General features: G+C 43.2%; 2 protein-coding genes across 2 annotated transcripts in view; one reads left to right on the plus strand and one right to left on the minus strand.

Moving 5' to 3' along the window:
- Window positions 1-227: 227 nt before the first annotated feature.
- Epm2aip1 (EPM2A interacting protein 1) lies at window positions 228-7,407 on the minus strand. Its single transcript, XM_052187092.1, has one exon. The coding sequence runs from the start codon at window positions 7,292-7,294 to the stop codon at window positions 5,474-5,476; it is 1,821 nt and encodes a 606-aa protein (XP_052043052.1). The 5' UTR covers window positions 7,295-7,407; the 3' UTR covers window positions 228-5,473.
- A 231-nt stretch (window positions 7,408-7,638) lies between these two features.
- Window positions 7,639-23,611, plus strand: part of Mlh1 (mutL homolog 1) — a 41,518-nt gene continuing 25,545 nt past the window's right edge. Inside the window, exons 1-10 of the mRNA XM_052187093.1 lie at window positions 7,639-7,835; window positions 10,076-10,166; window positions 11,114-11,212; window positions 14,577-14,650; window positions 16,501-16,573; window positions 17,504-17,595; window positions 18,832-18,874; window positions 19,237-19,325; window positions 21,054-21,166; window positions 23,117-23,210. Of these exons, the coding sequence (XP_052043053.1) occupies window positions 7,720-7,835; window positions 10,076-10,166; window positions 11,114-11,212; window positions 14,577-14,650; window positions 16,501-16,573; window positions 17,504-17,595; window positions 18,832-18,874; window positions 19,237-19,325; window positions 21,054-21,166; window positions 23,117-23,210 (884 nt within the window). The 5' untranslated portion in view covers window positions 7,639-7,719. The remainder of the gene's footprint in view (window positions 7,836-10,075; window positions 10,167-11,113; window positions 11,213-14,576; window positions 14,651-16,500; window positions 16,574-17,503; window positions 17,596-18,831; window positions 18,875-19,236; window positions 19,326-21,053; window positions 21,167-23,116; window positions 23,211-23,611) is intronic.

Consider the following 23,611-nt stretch of genomic DNA (forward strand, 5'->3'; position numbering starts at 1 on the left):
TGAGTAAAGATGTAGGAACAGACAGACTTCAGCTTTTAATCTGATAGCAAACCACTGGAAGTTTTTGAGTAGGAAATCGGCATTATCTGGGAGATTTTAAAGTAGAGATTGGTCTGGTTGCTTTGTGGAATATAACCCAGATAAAGTAAGTAACAGAAGCAAAGTTATCTGCCAAGGAATACATCGAAAGGAAGGGGTAACACATGTTCACTGAAAGACAAACACAAGGCTTTTAACAGCAATTTTATTCATAATGATCATAAACTGGAAACAATCCAAATATTCATCAACATTGAATGGATTAACTTGTACAATGAATGGACTGTGACACAGAAGTGAAAAATGAGCTGTTACAATCCACAACATGGATTCCTATAGCAGACACAGAGAACAGAAGATACAACAGTGTATTTAATTCCACTTGATATACATTTAAAAACAGGCAAAACTGAGAGGCAATACAAGTCAGACCAGCAATTATCTCTCTGTGAAAGGCAAAGGGCACCTACTGGAATAAGAGAAATATTTTCTACCTTGATCTGAGAGGTGCATTCACAGGTGAATACAGAAATCCACTGAAGTGGACACTTAATATTTGTAAACTTTTATCTCAATGAAAAAGCAAAGCCATATTTAAAGTGACATAACTAGGGGAATAGAATGAGGACCAGTAGTGTGATCTTCCCAACAGTTCATCTTTCTCCCACCTGTACGGAGGGGTTTGCACTTCTTGAAATCTGGTGTGGCTATGGGTTTACAGAGCCAAACTTTCTCTTCTCTTTTCCCTAAGTGAGCAGTCAACTCCTATTGAGTATATCTGCTTAGTCCCCAGGAGAGGTAGGGACAACTTTAAGCAGGAAACAGTGAACTTTTCCAAGAAATACTTTAGTTTATGTAGCACACAGTGTTACAACTACTCAAGTCTGCAACTGTAGAGGGAAGTAGCCATGACGGTTCAGACAGACATGGCTGTAACTCCTGTAATACTTTCCTCAGAGAAGGCTGAGCCAGGACAGACTTGGCCTGTGGGGGATATAGTCTGCCAGCTCAGACAACCTGTCACAGACAAGCTGTTGGGACACTTGTAGTTATTCACCTGCTTATGACAACCTCACTAATCCCAATGCAGAACTAATATACTAAACAAATTGCTTAGTGATTGTTTAGGAGGCATTCAGGAAGATTGCTACTGGAAGATAGAACAAAATTATGACACAGGGACAAGTTATATTATAGAGAGGCGAAAGTGCCCTTTGAGATGAACTGGGAGACAGGACATCTACCCTTTATTAAAGAAAATAATACTTTGTGGTGGCCATTGGCTGCTTTAGACAAAATGTACAGGACATGAATTCAGTATCTGGTCAGCTTCAAGGCAGAAATTATAGAGTATTTATAAAGTACTTACAGTGTAGGATGAACCAACTTTTAAAAAATGAGATAAAAATAAGAAACCCTTAACCCCAAGGTTGACAAAACCTAGTTTTGCAACAGGATCAAACCTCTGGATGACTGTTGTACCTACTACGAAAACCTCAGAGTGAATTAGTGTGACTTCCTAAAGTTGTACGTCCAACTAAGAAAATGGTACTAGTTCATCCCGTAATTTGGGCAACGTGGCTTAATGAAAGAGACTAATAAGCATCTGGCTTTCCGACTTAAGACTGAAATGTTTCATTTATCAAGAAATGAAATTTAGAAGCATGAAACAAGAAAGCAAGAAAATACAGCAAATCTAAAAGTCCATGTCAACTGGATGTCATCTGGGGGTTTTCTCTTTGGGAGATGATGTGGGAATTCCACATGTTGAAAAAAACAAATGAGCTGAGGATCTTGTAGTCAGAAGGACTAAGACTCCTTTCTCAGATAAACAAGTTTACTTACTTTTAAATTCCAGAAGAGCCAGAAATCATCTGTAAAGGAAAGTAACTACTAAATAGCATGCCATTTTCTCCTAGGGTTGACCCTACAAAAGGAAAAATGGACATTAACTCTTTGTAGTATTGTCTTTCTCCAGTACTGAAGGTAATTTTGAGATTACTGAACTCAGGTCAATCTAAGCAGTTAGCCAATGTTTTCCCTCTGTATGTAGATTCCTTTGGAAATTAAAATAAAATAAGGACTCAATATAATGAATGTACTTAACACTAGAGAGTAGATTTGTGAGTACACCTAGTTTGAATCTTGACATTACTACTAGTTTACTAGGGTAAATTACAATCTGTTTTCTTAACAACATTCACATAATATTTGAACTACATGCTCAGCACTGCACTAAATTCAAGAAACACAACAATGAGATTCTTAGTCACAATTAAGGTGAATTTCATTTCTTAATTTTCAATACATGGCTAAGAACTATTCAGAGAACAGCCAAAATTTCTGTGACAGTCAAATGAATACTGTGAAAGTGTCATAAAACAAAACAAAAACCCACACAAGTATTTATTTGCCCAAGCATTTCTTCAAATGCCAGGCATTATGCTATTCACTAGAGATGAAACAATGGATTAGACTTCTCTGGTCCTAGCAATGACCAACACACAGTAAGAAATGCTAAGTACAAAGGACAGGGTGTTCAGCAGTGTAGTTGGGCACCTGGCCTAGAGGATACCCCTGAAGCTTCTTAGATGATATGAGAGTCAAGTTCCGCAAGATGAATAGAAGTTTGTCTTCTATCTACCCTGATATCGATGAAGGCAGGGGAGTGGTATGAGTGAGCTGACTGTAAAGCCATCTGTTGAAGGAAACGTGAGAGGAAGGGCAGCTTCGGGAGCAAGAGCCAAGGTGTGAGAGCGCAGAGTGTCAGCAATATTAGCAACTAGGATTTAGGGGGAAATCTCAGGAGACAAAAATTTGGAAGTATCTGCACACAGGTAATAACTAAAGTCATAGAAAGAGATCAACTAGGAAGTAATGTAGGGAAATGAGGCAAGGGAATCTTAAAAGAAAACAAAACAGAACAGCAAAACAAACAACCAGACAGACATACTTAAGGAAGGGGTGACTGCAATGACTGGAGCTGGTGTCTCTGCAATGCTATGATGAGTTCAAGGCAAAAATACTGACGAGAACACTGAACTTGAGTGATCTGACTGGCAATATGGGAGCCTGGGCAAGCAAATATTTGAACTAGTGGGAATGAGAGAAATGAGAAAGGACAGTTAAGGACATAGAGTTGTTTCAAATGGCACTTATTTTAACTATATATTCACTGATACCACAGGACCAGTAACAACTATATATTTAAAACGGGAGAAGAAAGGGAAAAACTGCCATGCAGCTACAGCTACTTACAGAAATACAAAAAACAGCAAAACACCTTTAAACCAGCAGTTCTCAACCCACGGTCTCGACCCCTCTGGGCGGTTGAATATTAGATATCCTGCATATTAGATATTTACAATTCATAACAGTAGCAAAATTACAGTTATGAAATAACAAAGAAATAATTTTATGGCTGGGGGGTCACAACATGAGGAACTGTATTAAAGGGTCGCAGCATTAGGAAGGTTAAGAACCACTGCCTTAAACAAAGAAACAAACAAAAAGTAAGACTTGTTACAGCAAACTATTGCTGAGGGTCAATTAAAAAAAATTCCTTATTTTATTTATATCTCCTCATATTCACAGTGGTTACATGATGCAAACTAATTATCACCTTAAGCAAAACACGAGAACTTGATAGAATGCACAAGATATTAATATTTAGGAAACTAGAAATGGAAAATAGAAGCAGCTTCCAATCATTCTCTCAAATAATAAAAGTGTTTGAAGTATTTGCTATGAAAGGTAATATACAAAGCTACCGGGAAACTACCAGTTTCCGGTAGACTCACGCCATCAGCTTCCACTGGAGATTTTCCTTGTCCTTTGAAATAAGATGGTGTATACTTGGTGGGAGGAGGTGCTGGCATTTTGGAAGTAATAGATGATTTTTTATGGCATCAGACTATCTGTGCACAATAGGAAGGAGAAATCTTCTTGGCTTACATGCCAGCACAACCCTCCAGTAAATAAAGTAACTACAAAGGTGCCCCTAACACTTCCAGCACTCTCTGGGAGGAAGGGTTTCTCCCTTTGGTGTGGAACCACTGATCTAACTTTGGTTCTCCGACTCCTGGGGCTTAAGCATCAGTTCCTTCCAAATGCTTGGTTGTGATCAGGTTCCTTGAATGTGCAACACGACAGCGTGCTGCAATATTTAAGACAGATCACAGCACATCAGCTTGTAAACTGTACGAGGATGAGTTACAAATTGGGTGCTGCTTAGATCCAGTTTACATGTTGAGCTTTATCTTAAGATTGACTTTTCCACAGTTAATATGCCCGATAACATTATAACACAAGACTAATGTCTCTAGAAATGGGAATTATTAGTCTGTGGATAAGGGCGCTTCTTGAGATTTAAATATTTTTACTTGTGCACTGTCTTAACTACTCAACGTGTAAGACAGTTCTAGAGTAAATCCATTTCCTGCAGCTAACAGAATCTGCCAAATCATTTAAAAATAAAGTGTCTCCGTTAAGCATAGTTTCTTTATAAAACATTAATACCCATGCAGATAAGACAAACAAACTAAAACCTCTCATAACTCCTGATCTTGAAGTGTAAAAGTCTTTTCTTACTGTTTAGATAGGGTCAAAGTTCTGTCTAGAGCAGGGAAAAAAAATTACTCACTGGCAGTGATCAAGATTCCATACTTACCATGGTCCTTTGATAGATGAGCTGAAAAAAATTGCTCTGGCTGTGAAAAAATAAGGAGCAAACCACCAATAACTGGTTATTCTTAACTCCTGATAGTAAGAAACTCCTAAATCAGAAACTTAAAATAATTCCTGCTGCTCCAACACCAAACTGATTACTCCCTCCATCTGTAGTATCGCCATCACCTGGGTAGGTGGGGATGGGGGGGGGGTTCTATTTACTTCAGACTCAGAAATAGGATTTAAAAAATAATCTTAAATTCTGTTAGCTAGATAAAATACCTCTACTGTGTATATGCTATTCCTCTTCAGAAACTTAATTTGCTATGTGAGTTTCTGTAAACTGACTCGAGTACACTTTTATGGAGCTGGTCTTTTCAAACCATGTGTCACACTTTCTGCTGTGTCAAGATAAGAGCTGAAACGTTTGGCATATATCTTTAGACCATTTTAAAACCAGACTTCTGGTTCAACTGACAGTATCAATAGTAAATTTGTTGAAAATCAGTTATAATAATAAAAGTAAAAGGCAATGACTTCTCCACTAAACTACAATTCTTAAAGGTGGGTATTCTTATGGTTCAGTCCCGTGTTGCCAAATGAGATGGGGAAAAGGCAACTCTTCAGAGAGATTTCAGTGTTTCTCAGTTTGGACATCTGTAGTAAGTTCAATGCTTTCCGACCATCCAATGAGGAAATGTGAAAGAAAAGGAAATCAAACTAACTTTCCCTTTTCAAATTTGACTTCTTCTTGTACCACAATGGTTTACGAATCGTTTCTTTCTCTCACAAGATCATCCCAGCGAGGATCCATTTCAGTCGTGGCAACTCGAAATAGTGCTTGGAGATGCTCATCCGTCAGCGGCTGGCTCAATGTGTGCTGGTTTCGAGTTAAATACCCAAAAGCTTTATCACAGATTTGGTTACTATCAAATAAGGATGCCACTTTATAGGCAACCCCTTTGATAATCGGGTAAGTTTCACCAGACAGTCCGGCATAAAACTGTCCCAAGTCTTTGACTCTGTACTCATTCCACAGGTCAGTGTTCGACTGAAGTTTTGTTAGCTCCACTCTTACAGAAATAGGTGCGTACTCCGGCTTAAAGCTAAATGGATTTGCGAAAAGTTCTAAGTCCTTTTTAATAAACCTGAGGTCCTTAAAATGTTTCTCAAAATCTTTTTGCAGGCGGGAGATCACCATCTGGTATCTGTCGGGATCAAATATTTTTTGATCTTCTTTAAACTGCTGTCTGAGTTCATCAACGATTATGCTGAAGGCAGGGAAGTCTGTTAGATTGACTTCCTCCATGTGTCTCTGAAGTGAGCAGAGCTTATCCTCAAAGGTACAGATGCGGTCAAAGGCAGCGGCAGCGAAGACTTTACTGATTTGCAGTTCTTCACTGATCTCTCGAAGATAATCCATAATATCTACCAAGAAACCAAAATCGCAAAGCCACTGCTTGTCTGAGAAATGAACTGTAGTGGCCCCCACTGAAACCAAGAACGCCTCGATTTCTTTTCTTAGTGAAAATATCAGTTTTAACGTTTTGCCTCTTCTCAGCCAGTTGTTCAAACACCGTCCGTTAACTCTTTCGCCATGCTCTGATTCAGACTCAGTTAGTAGAGGCTGAAACTCCGGTCGCCTAACACCTCTGGTCTTAATCATAACTACCCATTCAGATATGGTATTTATGATCTGATTAATATCAACATCATAAGAACTCAACAGTTCCAAGTGAAGAAATCCCGAATAGTGGATAACGTTCCAACAGTTGGGACTCACGGCCTTTTCTCTCATGTAGGAGACCAGTCCGGAGTTCTCTCCAATCATCCTCAAAGTGTGGGTCGTGGTCAGACCAACCATTCGCTGTAAGCTGAGCCCTGCTGTCTGCAGGGCCTCCAGAATTGCCGACATGAGAGCGCCAACACTGAAATGATGAGTCAGGTTGATAATCGTCAGAAGATCTTCTTGCACCTCCAGGTCGCGGCCGACGCCACGGATGAAGACCAGCAGGTAGTTCTCATAGGCCACAAACGCCTGGTCATCCAAAGCAAGGGAATAGGCCTTAAAGTCCCTGGCTCGGTTAAACAGCTGGCTACGGAGGTTGCTGTCAATGCTCAGAATCCTCTGCCGTGTGATCTCTGGAGATAAGTCAATGCCTTCCAGGACGCCGACGTGATCAGGCAGCACCTCTCTCAGCAGCACCTCCATGCACTGGTGTACGAAGTCACCCTCACCCCAGCCGCGACCCTTCAAGGCCAAGAAGCGGCAGAGGCCGAGGCCTGCCCGCGTCGCTCTCTCCTCCGGAGTGAGCACGGAGGCCAAAGACATGTCACCCTGCCGCAGACGCTCCACCAGGGCCGCGCGCTCCTCGTCCCCCACAAACCGTTCATAGAATTCGTGTTCCGCTTCGTAGTGGCGCCTTACGTCGCGTTCTCGGGTAGAGGCGACCAGGCGGCGACACACCAGGCACAGGGCCCCGTCACCCTCCGCAGGCTCCACCACCAGGTAACGCTGGGTCCACTCGGGCCGGAACACCAGAGCCTCGTCGACTTCCATCCTAATCCTCTTGGGCGTCATCCACATTCTGCGGAGGCCACAGAATAGCGCGGAGCTCGGAGGCCGCAGCAAACGGGGAGGAGCCCGACGAACGCCAAGCACCCCCTACGTTCTGCGCCAGATCACCCGAGCAGGAGTGTACCAGCCTCCGCTAGGGCACCTCCGTTCCTATTGGCTAGAGATTTCGTATTTCAGAAATGAGCCAATGGGAAGAGAGGACCGTGAACTTTGATGCGCAAGCGCATTGCTTTCTAGCCTGGTGGACAGCCTCTGTTTAAGGCGGGACAGAGATTCCAGGAAATGACGTAAACAGAGCTTAACTGGCATTCATTCTGCCCAATCAGCACTTGCCGCTGGGAAAGCGGCGCAGGACAGCGGTCGGTCGAAGCTGACGGAAGAACCGGAGCGTGAGGAGCACTAGTGATTGGCTGACGGTGAACTCGGGCGCCAATATGGCGTTTGTAGCGGGAGTTATTCGGCGTCTGGATGAGACGGTAGTGAATCGCATAGCGGCGGGGGAGGTCATCCAGCGGCCGGCCAATGCTATCAAAGAGATGATTGAGAACTGGTACGGAGGGAGCGGAGCCGAGTTCCCCGAATGCGAGCCAGGACGGGCCGACCCATGCTGCAGTCGGCCACCGTGCGGGGCGCCGGGCACAGGGACCGTGCGCACGCCAGGCCCGCTTCCCGCTATGCGCACGGCCGAGCGAGGGCCCTCATGGCTTCCGTGAGACCTGTTTGGGTCGCAAGTAGGGAAGCACGCGTGGTGTTGGTTTGATGGTACCTTCCCAGAGGATGCGCCTCGCCACCACATTACATACGCAGAAGATGCGTGGCTGACGATGTGTGAATGTTTAAGGGTGGAAGAGAAAAACAGTCATTTTATGACTGTATGCCATTTTAGGTTTATCATTCATTCCCGAATAATCAATCCGTACACATCCAAGGCACAGTTTCTTTTGAGTTTAATTCAAACGTTATCAGGCCAGTGGACATGGGGCTTTCTTCTGATTCTCCTCTTGTCAAATTAATGACCCTAGTTAATATTCTAGGGGGAGGCATGTGTTGCACCTGAGACTTAGACCCGTCAGGTTGTGGAAGGGAGAAGTTACACGTGTAGAGTTTAATCTTTAAAAGGCTCTGTGAATAATATACCCCCAAATAGATACACCACCAAATAAGTTCAGAAAGGACACTCTGTATACATAAAGGCTTTGTGCTAATATCAGTTGATGCTAGTGAGAGCCCATACATTGTTACAGGAAAAAAGAAGACAAATAAATGTTCAGTGAGGAATGGCAGTCTGGCAGAAGTGCACTGAAAAGACAAACCATTCAGAACAATGGTACTGAAATAAATGACCACAACATAACAAAGAATTGCAGCTTTAGGAAGGTTGAGAACCACTGCCTAAGGGAGAAAGGAAAGGTTAAGGGTAACCCAAGGAAGGAGCCCGGAGCCTCCAGACATTTGATTGATAGACTGCCTTAGGGTAGCTTTTGTACTGTGTTAGGACAAACTGGAGAACTTGAGTCACTTAGTTGTATTGTGCCTGGATAATGTACAATAAAATTAAGCTTAAAAGTAGCATAGCAGCTTGCATGCAAGTAGAGATTTTGCACAGATTCTACTTAAATATTTAAGTCAAGGTTTTTTATACAGAGGTGCTAAGAAAAGCTAATTAAGTAACTTGCTGGGGTTTTTTGTTTTTAATAAAGGATTTTTCATGAGAGAAGTTGAGAGCTTCCCTTTTTCATGCAGCCCCAGGTCGAATTTGTTTCCTGTGGTAGCTATCCTATGAGTATAGGCTGCTCTGAAAACAAGAATTTCGTTCTTTTAAAGATTATTTCCTTTTCTAAATTTGGTTTCTTTTCCTTTCTTGCTTCAGTGATAGGGATTGTGTGTACAACACACTTGTGGAAGTCAGAGGACAACTTTGATTCTCTCCTTCCATCATGTGGGTCCCAGAGATTGAGCTCAGATCCTCTGGTAGGAGCCAGGTGCTTTTACCCACTCAGACATATAGTTCCTACTGGCACCTTTTTTTATTTTGAATTTTCACTTTATTTGTGAGGCTGTTTTGCCTACATGTATATCTATGCACCATGTGCATGGATTGCTCTTAGAGACCAGAGAGGGTGTCAGGTCCTCTGGAGCTAGAGCTAGAGATACCCCCTGGATTCTGGGAATGAGCTCTGGTCCTCCGGAAGAGCAACCAGCACTCTTAGTGGCTGAGCCATCTCTCCAGGCTCCAGCTCCTTCCGCCTCTCAAAGAAATTTCTGTATGGCAGTTTTTCTTTGCTTCATCATGAATGTGTTTTCTTTATAGGAGTAGAAGGAAGTTGTATTTTTTTTTTTAAAGATTTATATATTTATTATATTTAAGTACACTGTAGCTATCTTCAGACACACCAGAAGAGGGCGTCAGATCTTGTTACAGATGGTTGTGAGCCACAATGTGGTTACTGGGATTTGAACTCAGGACCTTCGGGAGAACAGTTAGTGCTCTTAACCGCTGAGCCATCTCACCAGCCCCGGAAGTTGCATTTTTAATGACATTTATTAGAGTTACTTAGATTGGAGACTGATTGGAGTTGTTATAACAGTAAACATAGTTGAAAAGAGTAAGAAACACTTGTACTAAAAGGACTGCCCTACAGGGACAGAAATGTGTTCTGTCCTTGTTACGCAGTGTATACATTCATGCAATACCCACATCAAGCTTGTAAGACAAAAGTGTGCTAGTCAGGCCCTCTATACGTACATCCGAGTAGTTGCAATTGACTATTTCTTCCTCTGATTTGCCAGTTTAGATGCAAAATCTACAAATATTCAAGTAATTGTTAAAGAAGGAGGCCTGAAGCTAATTCAGATCCAAGACAATGGCACTGGGATCCGGGTAAGCAGGGCCTCGGTGGTGGTGGTGGTGGTGGTGGTGGTGGTAGGGGCGGTAGTTTTATGGGCCTCATAGCAAACCTCTAGGAAAATGCAGGACCTCTTCCCAGCCTGGTGACTGTAGTCTTCTTCAGAAGGTAATTTAGATTGAAGGCTCGAACACTTACCAATAATTAGTATTAAATTTCTAACGTATATTGAACATTTGTTCTCGGGATATGGCAGTGGATGAAATGGACAAAAATCCTTTGTTTTCTGTCATAGTAGTGGTGTTGGGGTTTTGTCTCAGCTAAGAGTTGCCATTTAGCAAAATGGGAAAGATTGTGAAAGAAAGGTTTGAAGGAAGGACAAGCAGTTCAAATGGGGCATGTTAAACTTAGTGCCTTGTAAAGGGGTGGTGTGTGTGTGTGTGTGTATAGGGTGTCTGTGGGTGAGTGTATAGGTGTGTAGGGTGTGTCTGTGTAAGTATTTGAGCCTCTGAATGAGTGCTGGAGCCTATAGAGGCATTGGCTTTCCTGAGCTGGAGTTAGAAGAAACTGTGAGTCACCTGATGTGGGCGTTGGCAGCTGAATTTGGGCCCTCTGGCAGCAGAATATGCTCTTACCACACTGAGGCCTCTCTCTAGCCCTGGTTTATGGCTTTTGAGGCCCAGTCAACCTAAGTCTTGTCCCTCCTACTCTATCTACAAAGTGCTAGAATTTGAAGTGTGTACCACCACACCCAGCTAAAATGAAAATTTTGTTACAAATATTTTTACTACTTGTAAGATAGTAAAGGTTTTCTTCCTGTAGACTGAAAATAAAGTTTCTTTCTTTCTTTTTTTTTTTTTTTGGTTTCTTCTTAGATTTAAGCAATCAAATGAAAATTCAGAAAGATTTGTGAAAACAAAGACATAATTATATACTCACATAATTATTTACTCCCCCTCCCCCTTAATCTCCCCTCGAGCAGAAGGAAGATTTGGGTATTGTGTGTGAGAGGTTCACTACAAGTAAACTGCAGACGTTTGAGGATTTAGCCAGTATTTCTACCTATGGCTTTCGTGGTGAGGTAAGTTAGACTTAGAGAAATGTATAAAAATGCCCTCCTATGATAATGTTCTCATTTCTCAACAGAGGCAAATGCAATTTAATGCTTTGTACTTGTTTACCACATGTAAACTTGAACAAATTTATCTTTCCACAACTGAGAAAATTTGAAAAATACTTAATATACTGTTTTATCTACAGAGGCACTGGATATCATGTGCCTTTTTATTGAAGTCCCTAACATTACCTACTGTGGTGGTTTGTATCTGGTTGGCCCAGGGAGTGGCAGTATTAGGGGGTGTGGCCTTGCTGGAGTAGGTGTGGCCCTGCTGGAGGAAGTGTGTAGGGGGTGCGGGGTGGGGGTGGGGGGCTTTCAGATCCTTCTAGCTGCCTGGAAGACAGTCTTCTGTTTGTCCTTGCAACAATGTGTAGAACTCTCATCTCCTGCACCATGTCTGCTTGGATGCTGCCATGCTTCTTCCTGTGGTGGTAATGGATTGAACCTCTGAACCTGGAAGCCAGCTCCAATTAAATGTCCTTTATAAGACTTGCCTTGGTCATGGTGTCTGTTCACAGCAGGAAAACCCCAACCTAAGATATCAATGAAGTTTTATCAGAAAACCAAATGTGAATCTGATCAACACTTTTATCTGCTTATCATATATTAAAAATATAGGGACATGCAGGGATGGTACTGTAAGCGGTACTGGGTTAGAAAATACAATGCATGCACTAGGCTGTCAGCTGGCGAACCACAGGAATGAAGAGCAGAGAAGCACGGGCCTGTGAACTAGAAGAGACTCAAAGGGCCTCAAAGCCTATGTGAGTTGAGGCCCAGACTCTTCTCTGCGTGTGGATAAGGACAGAACTCTCAGATATTTCTCTAGCCACATGCTTGCCTGCCTGCTGTCGTGTTCCCAGCTATGATGACAATGGACTAATAACCATGTGAAACTGTAAGCCAGCCCCTAGTTAAATGCTTTCTTTTATAAGAGTTACTATGGTCATGGTATCTCTTTGCAGCAATAGAACAGTGACTAAGACAGGCATAGATTTTATTTAATTAAATTAAAAGGCAGCTGATGTGGGAACAGGACCAAGGGTGAGAGGTAACAGAGTCACTTGATAAATCCCAGGAAATCTGACTCTGGAGACCAGCATCAGAGTGCAGATCTGAGTTTATTGCCTAGCCCATAAACTTATATACAATGTTTGTGCCAATCCCAAGCTCCTAAATCTTTGGTCAGTCATATCTCACCCTACTGTCACCGTGCTCCAATGAAAGCCCTACCTAATGAGTTAACTCAGAAGGAGTTGAGGGAATGTGATCACCTGTGAGGACTTCTGTGAAGATGGGAAGTGGCCACTGCCCTGGCCTGGGTTCCTTTTTGCTGTCTCACCTGTGTGCTGGGAGCCATCTTACATGTAATGCTGTGTGCTGCAGATCAGGACTCTGAGGAGTCCCAGGAGCCTGTGGCACCTCGCCCTCCCTCCTGCTTTTTCCTTCACAAGGTTGACTTCCACATGCCCCACAAGCTGTGAGCCAGTCTCTATAATTTAGGTAGTGTAGGTCGAACCAGTAGTCTCAAGTGCCCTCTGGCTCACAGTAACCTCAAAATTGTTCCCAATAGACAGTCTCTGAAAGGCTTAATTTGAAGTTGCCTCTGATCAAGTTGTAGGAAAGCAGTTTTATCCCAGCTGTAACTCTGAGTCAGTTTCCAAGTCTCTGGCATCCTGCAGCCTTAGTCTGTTTTAGGAGTTACTGTTTACTGGAATCAGAAGGAGGTTTATATTGAGGAACGTCTTTGGGCCAGGGATATTCCTTTTGTGAATTAGCTCTTCCTTCCAATCCCCATAGTGCAGAGTTACCATCTCCCTGAGTCACTGAGGATGTGTAAGAAACTTGATCTGTGCACACTAGACAGTGACAGAGTCAAGGGGTGAATGTAGGCACTCTGACCCCAGAGTCTGGTCCAGTTTACTTGAAAAGGCTCCTCCTGCAGCAGCAGGGCTCTGCTGTATTGCGTATATTGGCCCATTTTCTTCCTAAAAATATAAAGTATTGTATCTTGTAAGCAGCTCTTGCTTTACACAGGTCTCTCTCAAGAATCATTTATGTTTTAAATGTACCGTATGGTTTGAACCAGGTCTTCTCCACTGAAGAACTCTTGAACTCCTTATGTAGCCGAGGCTGGTCTTTTATTCCTGGTCTTCCTGCCTTTGCCTCCAAAATACTGGGATTAAGGGTCTGCACTACCACACCCAATTTCTTAAATGTTGAAAATTATAAAAGCCAAGCTAGATGAAATGGTATATGCCTATAATCCCAGTACGCAAGAGACAGGAGGATCTAGAGTTTGAAACCAGCCAGATCTACATAATGAGTCTGAGGCCAACCTGACTATAGAGAGAAAGAGAGAAGGATAGATTATCTGAACCAGGGATGTGCGGCTCTGATCAAGCATCTCCAAGTCTGAAGCATGCCCCTTCTAGTTCATGTTTGTGAGATGGGCCCGAGCTCCTCTGCTGAGCTCAAACTCCAAGGCTCTAGTGAGCCTCTTGCCTCAGCCACCCAAACAGAGTCATGCTTCTTTCAGTGAGCTGAAGCTCCTGCCTCTGGAGTTTAGATGTTATTGCATAGACCTGCTGTAGCAATTTTAAATTCATATTTTTAAAAATACAATTGTTTCTATAAAGCTGTTTTGAGATATCCCATTATTTCTTTCTGAAAGCACATTTTTAATTCCTTGGCAGATACACCACTGAGAGTATATTACCCTTTAAATGTGTAATAATCTCTAGACACCCATGCACTGAAAGCTTGGTCCATGGTTTATTGTTATTGGAAAGTTATTTAAGCTAAGTGTAGGACCTAGTACATGGTTTTCAGGTCATAAGATGTGCCCTTTAAGGGGACAGTGAACCCCTCTTGTTCTCTTTGGCCTCTGTGGATGTGAGGTGTAAATGACTTTGATCTCTATGAACTCCACACCACGATGAATTTCTTCAACACAGGACCAAAGCATCAACAGCTACTGATCATCAAGTGGGACCTCTAAAACCAGAGTTAATAGAAGCCTGTTGTCTATAAGTTGATCATCTCCTGTGCTACAGTAATGGCAACTGCCTGGCACAGTTCCTGTGGTAGCAGCATGAGCTACAGTTACTGTCAACACAGAAGGTTTGATGTGATTCCTTTTGGAGTTTGTAACATGCTTTCCCTTGTGCTAGGATTACCTATGGATTAGATTTTATCTCTTTCTTAAACAGCATCAGATTGTTCATTGTTGCCACGTTAATGTAGGTTGGAAGAGTCAAGTTAGATAACCTTTGCCCTGATGAAGCAGCAGTGAGGTTTTCTTTCATCTGGTTCCCTTCCTCCCTAGGCTTTGGCAAGCATAAGCCATGTGGCCCATGTCACCATTACAACCAAAACAGCTGATGGGAAATGTGCATACAGGTATGTGATAACGACCTCTGGGTCCACCCTAAACACAAGGTTACTCCCCCAACCCCACCGTGGTACTAGTCTTTCTTCCATTCCTATGGATAAAGTATTCACCCACAGGTATGATCATGAGGTGCTACTCTCTTACTTCATTGCTTCTTTTTAAGATTTAAATTATTGTATTTTATGTGTATGCATATTTTGACTGCATTCATATCTGTGTACCATGTATGTGCCTGGGACCCTTAGAGGCCTGAAGAAGGAATGGGAGTGGAGTTACGTATGATTATAAACTGTGAGCACAGCATGTAGGTTCTTGGCATATAGTACAGGTTCTCTGGAAGTTTCTAGGTAATGAGATATTCTCTTTGTCTCTCTTTGGCCTCTTCAATATTTAGGAAGAGTAGCCAGTGCTTTTAACAGCTGAGCCATCTCCAGCCCCACTGAGTGGCTTCCTAAGAGATTAGTTGTAATGCATTAAAAGTTCTCAGGAAGGTGTCCATTGCACATAGGTTTTCTAAGCACATAGTAGCTGCTCATGTTCTTTCTGCTCCTCTGTCCTTTGGTGAGGGCAGCACTTTGGGCTGGCTACAGGTCTGTGGCTGGTGTGCTGGACATTCACAAGTCATTTTCTGGCTCCTGAGCTTCTGGTCCCCTTCTCCTTGGACCTGTGTGAGCTGGCTTGCTCCCAGGACGTACCTGCTGCCTGGCTGTTGTGCTGGAACTTTCCAGAGACTTGGGAATGGTCCTGAGACAGAACAAGAATAGGATTCAAGAAATCACAGTCATGCTTTTGTTTTTGTAAGCACTGGCTTCCAGTGACTGAGAACCTTAGTCATTCCTATGAGTGCAGAAAGAAAAAAGAAAAGCATGCAGATTGTTTGTAAATTAAATCTGGGCAGTTCTGTGCCCTCAGTCTTCTAAAGACTAACCTTGTGTGACGTAACAGAAGAGAGAGTGCTTCAGAGTATGCAGGCAGGCTGGTGGGAGGAGTCTTGATTCTGTGTGAATTCTGGGTGGGCTGATTGGAGTGTTACAAACCAGATAGACAACTGTGAGTTAAGTTTGTAGGTAGCCTGAGCTGTGAGTCCTATTTCAAGACCTTTTTTTTGTTGTTGTTTGTTTTGTTTTTGTTTGTTTGTTTTTTAATGCCATACCCAGGGCTTCTATTCACTCCTTCTGTGACAGGATGAAATCCAGAGGTTTCATCTTGGCACCTGGTGCCTTCCTGTGCTGGATAGTTTTATGACATGCTACAGTCATTTAAGAAGAGGGAACCTTAATTGAAAAAAATGCTTCCCTAAGATCTGGCTGTAAGACATTTTCTTAATTAGTGATTAATGGGGAAGGTGCCTAGCCCTGGTGGGTGGTCCCATTCTGGGCCCTGGTGATCCTGGGTTCTCTAAGAAAGCAAGCTGAGCAAGCCAGTAAGCAGCACCCTCCGTGGCCTCAGCATCAGCTCCTGCCTCCAGGTTCCCATCCTGCTTGAGTTCCTTCTCTAGTGGATAAGTGCATAAAATATATTCCTGCAAGTGTAAAATTTAATGTGAAACTTCACAGATTAACGTCTCAATGCCTAGTTCATTGAGTTGTATGGTTGTATAGACTTTGGGCCTGGTTAATTTTTGGTGTATGGTGTTTTTATTTATTTGCTAGCTTTTTTTTTTTAATAAATGAAGTTTGTAATGTTTTAAATGTGACATATTGATATATTTATGTTTTATGCAGCTCAGGAACCTGAAAGGCATTTACGATGTTGGTGTTGCAGACACAGGCCACTATGCTTGTACTATGATTTTTGTTTTTATGCTTTGGATAAGCATCCTGTTAGATACTAATAATCTTTTATGGTTTCTGACTAGAGCAAGTTACTCCGATGGAAAGCTGCAAGCCCCTCCTAAGCCCTGTGCAGGCAACCAGGGCACCCTGATCACGGTAAGGATGGGACATGGGGACAAAATTGCTGGTAAGCAGCTTCGTGTGCTGAAGCAAAACTAAAATGGCCTCTGAGTTTCTGATGTAAAATCAAATACATTTTGACTTGTAATAGAAGTCCCAAGATACTTATGCTTCTAAGTAAGAAAAATGATTATTGGGTTTTATGGCATGGCAGCCTGTCTACCTTCTAGGGTTTTATAGGGGGCTGGGATGGTAGAAATCAGTGGGGGAAAGTTATGGTTGACTCCAGAAGACACATTGGAGCAAGTCACTTAACATCTCAGAGCTTTAGTTTTCTAATGTCTCCAGTAGAACAAAGAATGCCTAACCATCTGCCCCAGAGGATCATGGGTGGGTCATGTGAGTGTTGTTAGTGGAGAGGAAGTCCATTATGCAGCCTCCTCATAGCATCTCAGTGTCTTTCCTCACAGTGCTTCACATCTGGTCCTTTGCCCTTTACCCCAGCTGTAGCACATAAGGCTTTCCAAGTCCTGGTGTGATAGGCAGGCAGGAGGCAGAACAAACCTGTGCTTCACAGTGGTGGCTAGAGCGAGCCTTAGCTACATACTGAGTGTGATTATTGAGAACTCCAAATGATCTCCAGAGTTTTATGATTGTCCTTAGTTTGAAAAACTCTCTCTGTGTAATATAGTAATTGTTTGCAGAGTTACATTCATGTCTTACTGAGTTGTCTACTCTCTTGAGCCAGATAGTAAGTTAAAATGTCCTCATATTTTTAGCAGCCAGCCTGCCCTGCAGCCAGCCCTCATTATCTGAGAAGTCAGTGAGTGTGGGGTTGATGCTGCAGGATTCCTTCCCCTCCCGCGTCAGCACTTAGAACATGTCACGTATTCAGTACCGTAATAGCACAGTGCGCTGCTTTCCACGTATATCCATGAATTTACAAGGTGGTGGCTCTTTCTTTAGGTGGAAGACCTTTTTTACAACATAATCACCAGGAGGAAAGCTTTAAAAAACCCAAGTGAAGAGTATGGGAAAATTTTGGAAGTTGTTGGCAGGTACCGTCCAAAATTTGGGAGTGGGTCCTTGAGCTCTGTCTTTAAAGGAATGTGCCCCAGGGCTTGTAAACGGAGGATACTTGAAAACTAGGTGCAGACAGCAAGGCTGGCCTGTGCGCTGCTCTGGTCCCAGGTCACTCATCAGTCCTGAGTTCTGACTCGTCTTGCAGGGCACAGTTGGTCTCTTGTTGGGCCTTTGCTAGCAGGTGAAGCAAACTAATCTTAGACGCCCTGAGCCAAAAGAAAAAACAATCACTGTTGCTCACTGGGTCGGTGAGGTAAGGCGGGAACCAGGAGACTGGTGACTTCTGTCATTTCCTTCTGCCTCGCCTCTGTAGTCCTCTTGGGACAGTTCTGGCATTGGCATTACTAGGATCCATGGCTTTGTGCCCACAGCCCTGGGGAGACTTACTGGCTGCAGTCTTTACTTAGTGTGCCTTAGGAGGGGTGGGATGAGAGAAGCTTCCCGAAGAGACTTGGAAGTCTGATCCATTCGGGCAGGCAACGGCAGACTCACGTGCAGTTAAGCATCATCTGTTGCTGCCCGTGCTGCAGTGGGGCTTCAACTATGTGTCTCAATCATAATAGTGATTTGTGTCAATAGTTTTCAAATGTATCTGTCCATACAGGAACGGGTTTATGTAATCCGGTCCCCTAAACTCTCCCCACTGCCACTAGTAAAACTGTATAAAGTAGCATCAAAAATTTTCTCAGTGGCTGTTTTAGTAAAAATTGGTGTTAATAAATACAGTTCACTAGACAGTTCTTAGTTCATGGAGTTAGTGAGCAGAGGAGAGACAAAGTGTGCTTCAGAAGGGCCGTAGAGATACTGAGATACTGGAGAGGACTAGCTCCAGGAAGAGAGCGGTGATGGGGTGGTGTGCTGAGGGAATCAAGTGCAGAGGTGAGTGAGGGCTCAGTATGTCCTGGTGGCAGCTCAGGCCTGTCACCATGAAAGTAACCTACAGGTTCCTATTAGCTGAGATCCCATCAGCAGCCTGTAACCCTGGGTGTTTCCTGTGACTTGGTCACATTGGGCGGTGTAATCTCCACGAGTCTCTGTACTGTGTTTTCCTGTGGGTGATATAGATTGTACCAAGGTATTTTGGTTTGTACATACCTTTGCTTAAATCACCTTTTTCTTATTAATCTACCAGCTTGCTTAGTTAAAAGTAGTTAACTAAATTTATTGTGCATTTGGATACCCTCTGCTGAGCTTTTTCCTTTTCTTTTCAGGTATTCAATACATAATTCAGGCATTAGTTTCTCAGTTAAAAAAGTAAGTCATGATTTTTTTTTTAAAAAGTTATATCCATTTTTGTTTTATGTGTGCAAATTTTTGCCTGCATGTATGTCTGTGTACCATGTGCATGCCTGGTGCCCACAGAGGCCAGCAGAGGCCAGCAGAGCCCCTGGACTGAAGTCACAAATGGCTGTGAGTGCTGGAGACCACACCTGGAGCCTCCCTCTGCAGGAGTAGCAGCAGTATTCCTAGTGGCTAGCCATGCCTTCAGTCCCTAAGTTATGATTTTTGAAGGACAATTTTGTATTAGGAAAGAAAAGTAGGTTATGTTTAAGAAAAACATTCTTACTTCTTGGGGTTTTCAGATGTCAAGTCACAATGTGGTCTGTTGTTTTCAGCAAGGTGAGACAGTATCTGATGTCAGAACACTACCCAATGCCACAACCGTGGACAACATTCGCTCCATCTTTGGAAATGCTGTTAGTCGGTATGTCAGTAATCGCATATAACAGAATCTTTTGTTTCCTCTGGTTTATCAGCCCAGTTTTATTTGAATCTTGTTAGCAGTAAATGCTGAGAGTTGGTGTAGTCAGATATCAGGCTCATCCCCTTGATTCATGGTGGTTGGCGGTGTCATTGTGTAATGTAGTCAGTGCTCCCTAGGGCTCTCTGCCACAGGATGCTGTGCCTGCCAGTCAGTCAGCTTGTTCTCTTTAAAGCTTAGAGTTCTGTCTGTCACCCTTGGATGTTCCTATTCCCTTTTTTTCATTGTTATTAGGATGAGGATTTAACTTACTTGTCTCTCAACACTAAATAAGTGCCATTCTTATTTCAAACTTGGTGTCAGGAGCTAGAGATGTAAAGCTGGATGAAATTTTCTATTCTTAAAGACTGCACTTGCAGGCGTTAGCAGCCTTTTATTTTCAGAGAGGGCCCACGAGGAGAGTCCACTTCTCTGAGGAGTTCCTCTGGAGCTCTCCTTGTTTGTAAAGCCTACCGTTTCCATCACAGGTGCCTTGCTAGGAATGCCTGCTTCGAACTCCCTGACATACCCCAGGTGTCAGTAGTAGATTTCTCCTGAGCAATCAGTGGGGGCTGCCTTCCTTTGCCCCAAGGTTTCAAAAGCATTGGCAGTTGTCTTAATACTGGAATTCTACATCCAAGGACAAACCATTCTTTGAGTCAAACCAAGGGAAGAAATAGCTTGTTATACTTTTCTTTCTAATTAAGTGTAAATGAGTTCATTTTAAAACTATTCCTAGAGCAAAGAAAGATCTGTGTATTCTACAGGGTAGCTTTCAAGAGTATTTGATAAGATTTTAAGACTGAACAGTGGTCCCCATGGGCTGTAAGAGATTAGACATCATGCCTAGAGAGCATTTCCAGAAGCAGGTTTCCAGTCTGGGCTCCTGAGACATTGGAGGAAGAAGGAGTTTGTGGGTCACTGTGTATGCGCAACCCTGCAGGCTGCATCTCCACCTAGGGACTCGGGGTCTGTTACCACCGCAGCAAAATCCAGTGAGTGCTGTGCCACAGCAGGGATGCAGTAGTGAACAGCTGGGATGGTTCTTCTCACAGGTCTCTAGTCAGAAGGAAATGAGATAATTATGCCATCCATTAGCAAGTTGTGCTGAGGCCTCAAAAGAAAAATAACAGGGCATGAAGGGGAAATCTCTGCAGATAGTGAGGAATATGAAGACTGCTACGAGTTAACTAGCTGCCAGTAGGTTATTCTGAAAACTTAGGAAGAAATAAGTGTGGCTTTTCTGAGAGACAGCTCTTGTTTACCTATTCTCACAGTAACCACTCTGGGGGGTCCATTATGGTGATAATCAATATAGTAAGGTTTCAGGTCAGCAGAGATGAGTTTGGGGGCTTTAAGCTTTGAGATTTAGTTATGATAACAAAATATTTAAGCAAAGTAAGGACTAGGAGCTTAGATTGATCTTCTCAGCAGTTAGAGTAGTGCCCAGCACTCAGCACAAGTACCTGAAAACACTGAGTAGGTGGCTGGACAGAGACTGGGTAGAGTTTGAGAGATGGATAGACAGATGTCGAGAATACTTACAGGACCTCAGCTGAACCTAGTCTTAGGATTTTTATGGGGCAAAGATAGTTTATGGGAAGGAACCCTGTTTTTTACTACTGTGATTCTTTTCTGACATGTAAGATTTCTTGTGCTTTCAAAGTTTCAAAATTTCTCTTTTCTAAACAGAGAACTGATAGAAGTTGGGTGTGAGGATAAAACCCTTTCTTTCAAAATGAATGGCTATATTTCGAATGCAAACTACTCAGTGAAGAAGTGCATTTTCCTACTCTTCATCAACCGTAAGTGAGAAAAAACCAAGCGTCTACACGTAGAGCTGAATGGAACCCGAGAGTTCCTAACTCCCAGGGTAATCATACACGGGGAGACTTCCTGCTGCAGTTCTAATTGTTACCTCATCTGTGCTGCTGGCTGGCACACTCCGGCTCTTTACCTTGAGCAGCGTAGGCCAGCTTGCCTTCCTCTGCCAGCACCACAGCCTTTCCAAGCAGACCCGTTTCCACCTCTAGGTCGGGCTGCTGTTCCACATTGCACTGCAGAAAATCAAGCCTAAATATAAACATTGTTTTGGGTTTTTATGCTGTGAACAGACACCATGACCGAGGCAACTCTTCTAAGGACAATATTTAATTGGGGCCGACTTACAGGTTCAGAGGTTCAGTCCATTATCATTAAGGCGGGAACATGGCAGCATGCAGGCAAGCATGGGGCTAGAGGAGCTGAAGGTTCTACCTCTTCATCTGTAGGCCTCGCTAAGAGAAGACTGGCTCCCACATGGTTTCTCATTGACCGCCCCCACAGTGACACACTTGTAATAAGGCCACACCTACTCAACAATACTCCACACCTCCTAATAGTGCCACTATGGGGCTCAAACCTCCTCAGGCATTGTCACTAAAATGCCAAATCCTACGAACCTTGAGAATTTTTTTTTAAAGAATGAAATTTATCCTTTAAAGGGTATTTAATTTATTAAGGGTAATTCTAGAAATCAAGGAAGGAATTAAATTAGCTTGAAATTCTCTCCTAGTTCTTACCTCTCTGGTGACGTGTTATTTACATGATTTTTATTAAGTGAGTACTATTTGACTTTCAGGTTTGTGTAGCTTACTAGTATGTTGTAAGGGTTTGCTGGTGCTAGAGTAACACACCACCCTGCCGTAGTAGTCAGAGCTCGCGGGGCCTTTCAGACGTGAGAAACGGCTTTCCACACATTGGACTTTCATAGTCTTATCTTCAGAGTCCTTTTCTTTTGAGCAAAATTGGAGTTAACTAAGTTTACTAAGAATAATAGTTTCATAGAGTAGCAATTCCGGATGAGTCCTGAGAGAAGGAGCCAGGCAGCACACCTAGGACGTGGCCTTGGCTCTTAGGGTAGGCTCTGGTTAGGGTTTACTCATCTTAGGTGTGAATGCTTTGCCTTCCTGTACACCACCAGCCCTGTGTGGTCAGGACAGGAGTTACAGAGCACAGTCGGCATTGTTAAAGGGGCCACTCAGAAAACAAGTCTCAGCACTGATAAAATCATCACTCTTGTTAGAAATACAAAGATGTGACATATTCTTGGCTACCAGTTCATAGAACAACAGTTCATTAAGCTATTCATTAAAATCTGACTGAGCAGAAAGAATTTTCTGAAAATAGATCTTCCTTCGTCTTTGTCTTTGTCTTCTAGCCCTTCTCGAACCCTCTAAGCCCGGGTCACTTCAGTCTCCTTACCAGGACCAAGCTGTGTACACCTCCTGAGGTGCTGGGGAGCTCCTTCCCATTAGTGGAACCCTCTGTGGACGAAGTCAGTGCCCCTCCCCGCACTGTGGCTCACACACATCTCTGTTGTGGGCTGGACACTTGGGCTAGAGTTAGTTTATCCACCATTATGGTTTCTCTCAGCATTTGGCATGTGTGATCAATAGCTTTGTCTTTGTGGATTGGCCTATCTGGGAGCTGCCAAAGGCCAATGACAGCTAATGTACATGGGCTGACGGGAGGAAGGTGAGGGAGCCGGCAGGATTGGACGGCCTCTCATCTTTTCTGCTGCTTGGGTGAGAGGAGAAGCCCCAGGCCTGCAGTGAGATGCTGGGAAGTGGTGACAGATAAAGGGAGTTCTTGTTCCTGGGCATTCAATAAGGTTGCCACTCCAGGGGTGACTTTATAGCCACGTATGAGGATGCAGCCATGACCTCATCTGACGGACAAGTGTGATCTGGTTAACAATCCTTTTGTTTTTCCAGATCGTCTGGTAGAATCAACTGCCTTGAGAAAAGCCATAGAAACTGTATATGCAGCATATTTGCCCAAAAACACACACCCATTCTTGTACCTCAGGTAATGTAACACAGACACTTCAGTGCTCTGTGAAAGAGGGTGCCTGTCAGTTGTCACCAGGGTGGGTCCTGGCCACTGCTCTGGAAGGGCTCCCTGGCCCTCCACGGGAAAGAGCACTGTTCTCACTCGCTCAAGACTCTGGGCTTCCTTCCACTTGGGTCAAGAAACAGCACCCCGCCTTGCAAGGAGTCTTTAAACATTTTAAAAGATTCTTTAATCTAATTTTATTTATTTTAGATATCAATAAAGTTTATATCTAAACTAAAGTTTATTTAATTTAGATATAGAGGGGTAGGAGCAAGAACGAAGGCGTGAGAGAGCACGGGGCCCGGGGCACAAGTGTGGAAGTCAGAAGACACATTTCTAGAGTTGGCTTTTCTTTCTCTTTACACGGGTTCTGG

Source organism: Apodemus sylvaticus, chromosome 7 (assembly GCF_947179515.1).
Source record: "Apodemus sylvaticus chromosome 7, mApoSyl1.1, whole genome shotgun sequence".
Taxonomy (NCBI): Eukaryota; Metazoa; Chordata; class Mammalia; order Rodentia; family Muridae; genus Apodemus; species Apodemus sylvaticus.

Bases quoted from the DNA above. Each gene is read 5' to 3' on its own strand.
- Epm2aip1 (XM_052187092.1), bottom strand. From the start codon at position 7,294: ATGTGGATGACGCCCAAGAGGATTAGGATGGAAGTCGACGAGGCTCTG.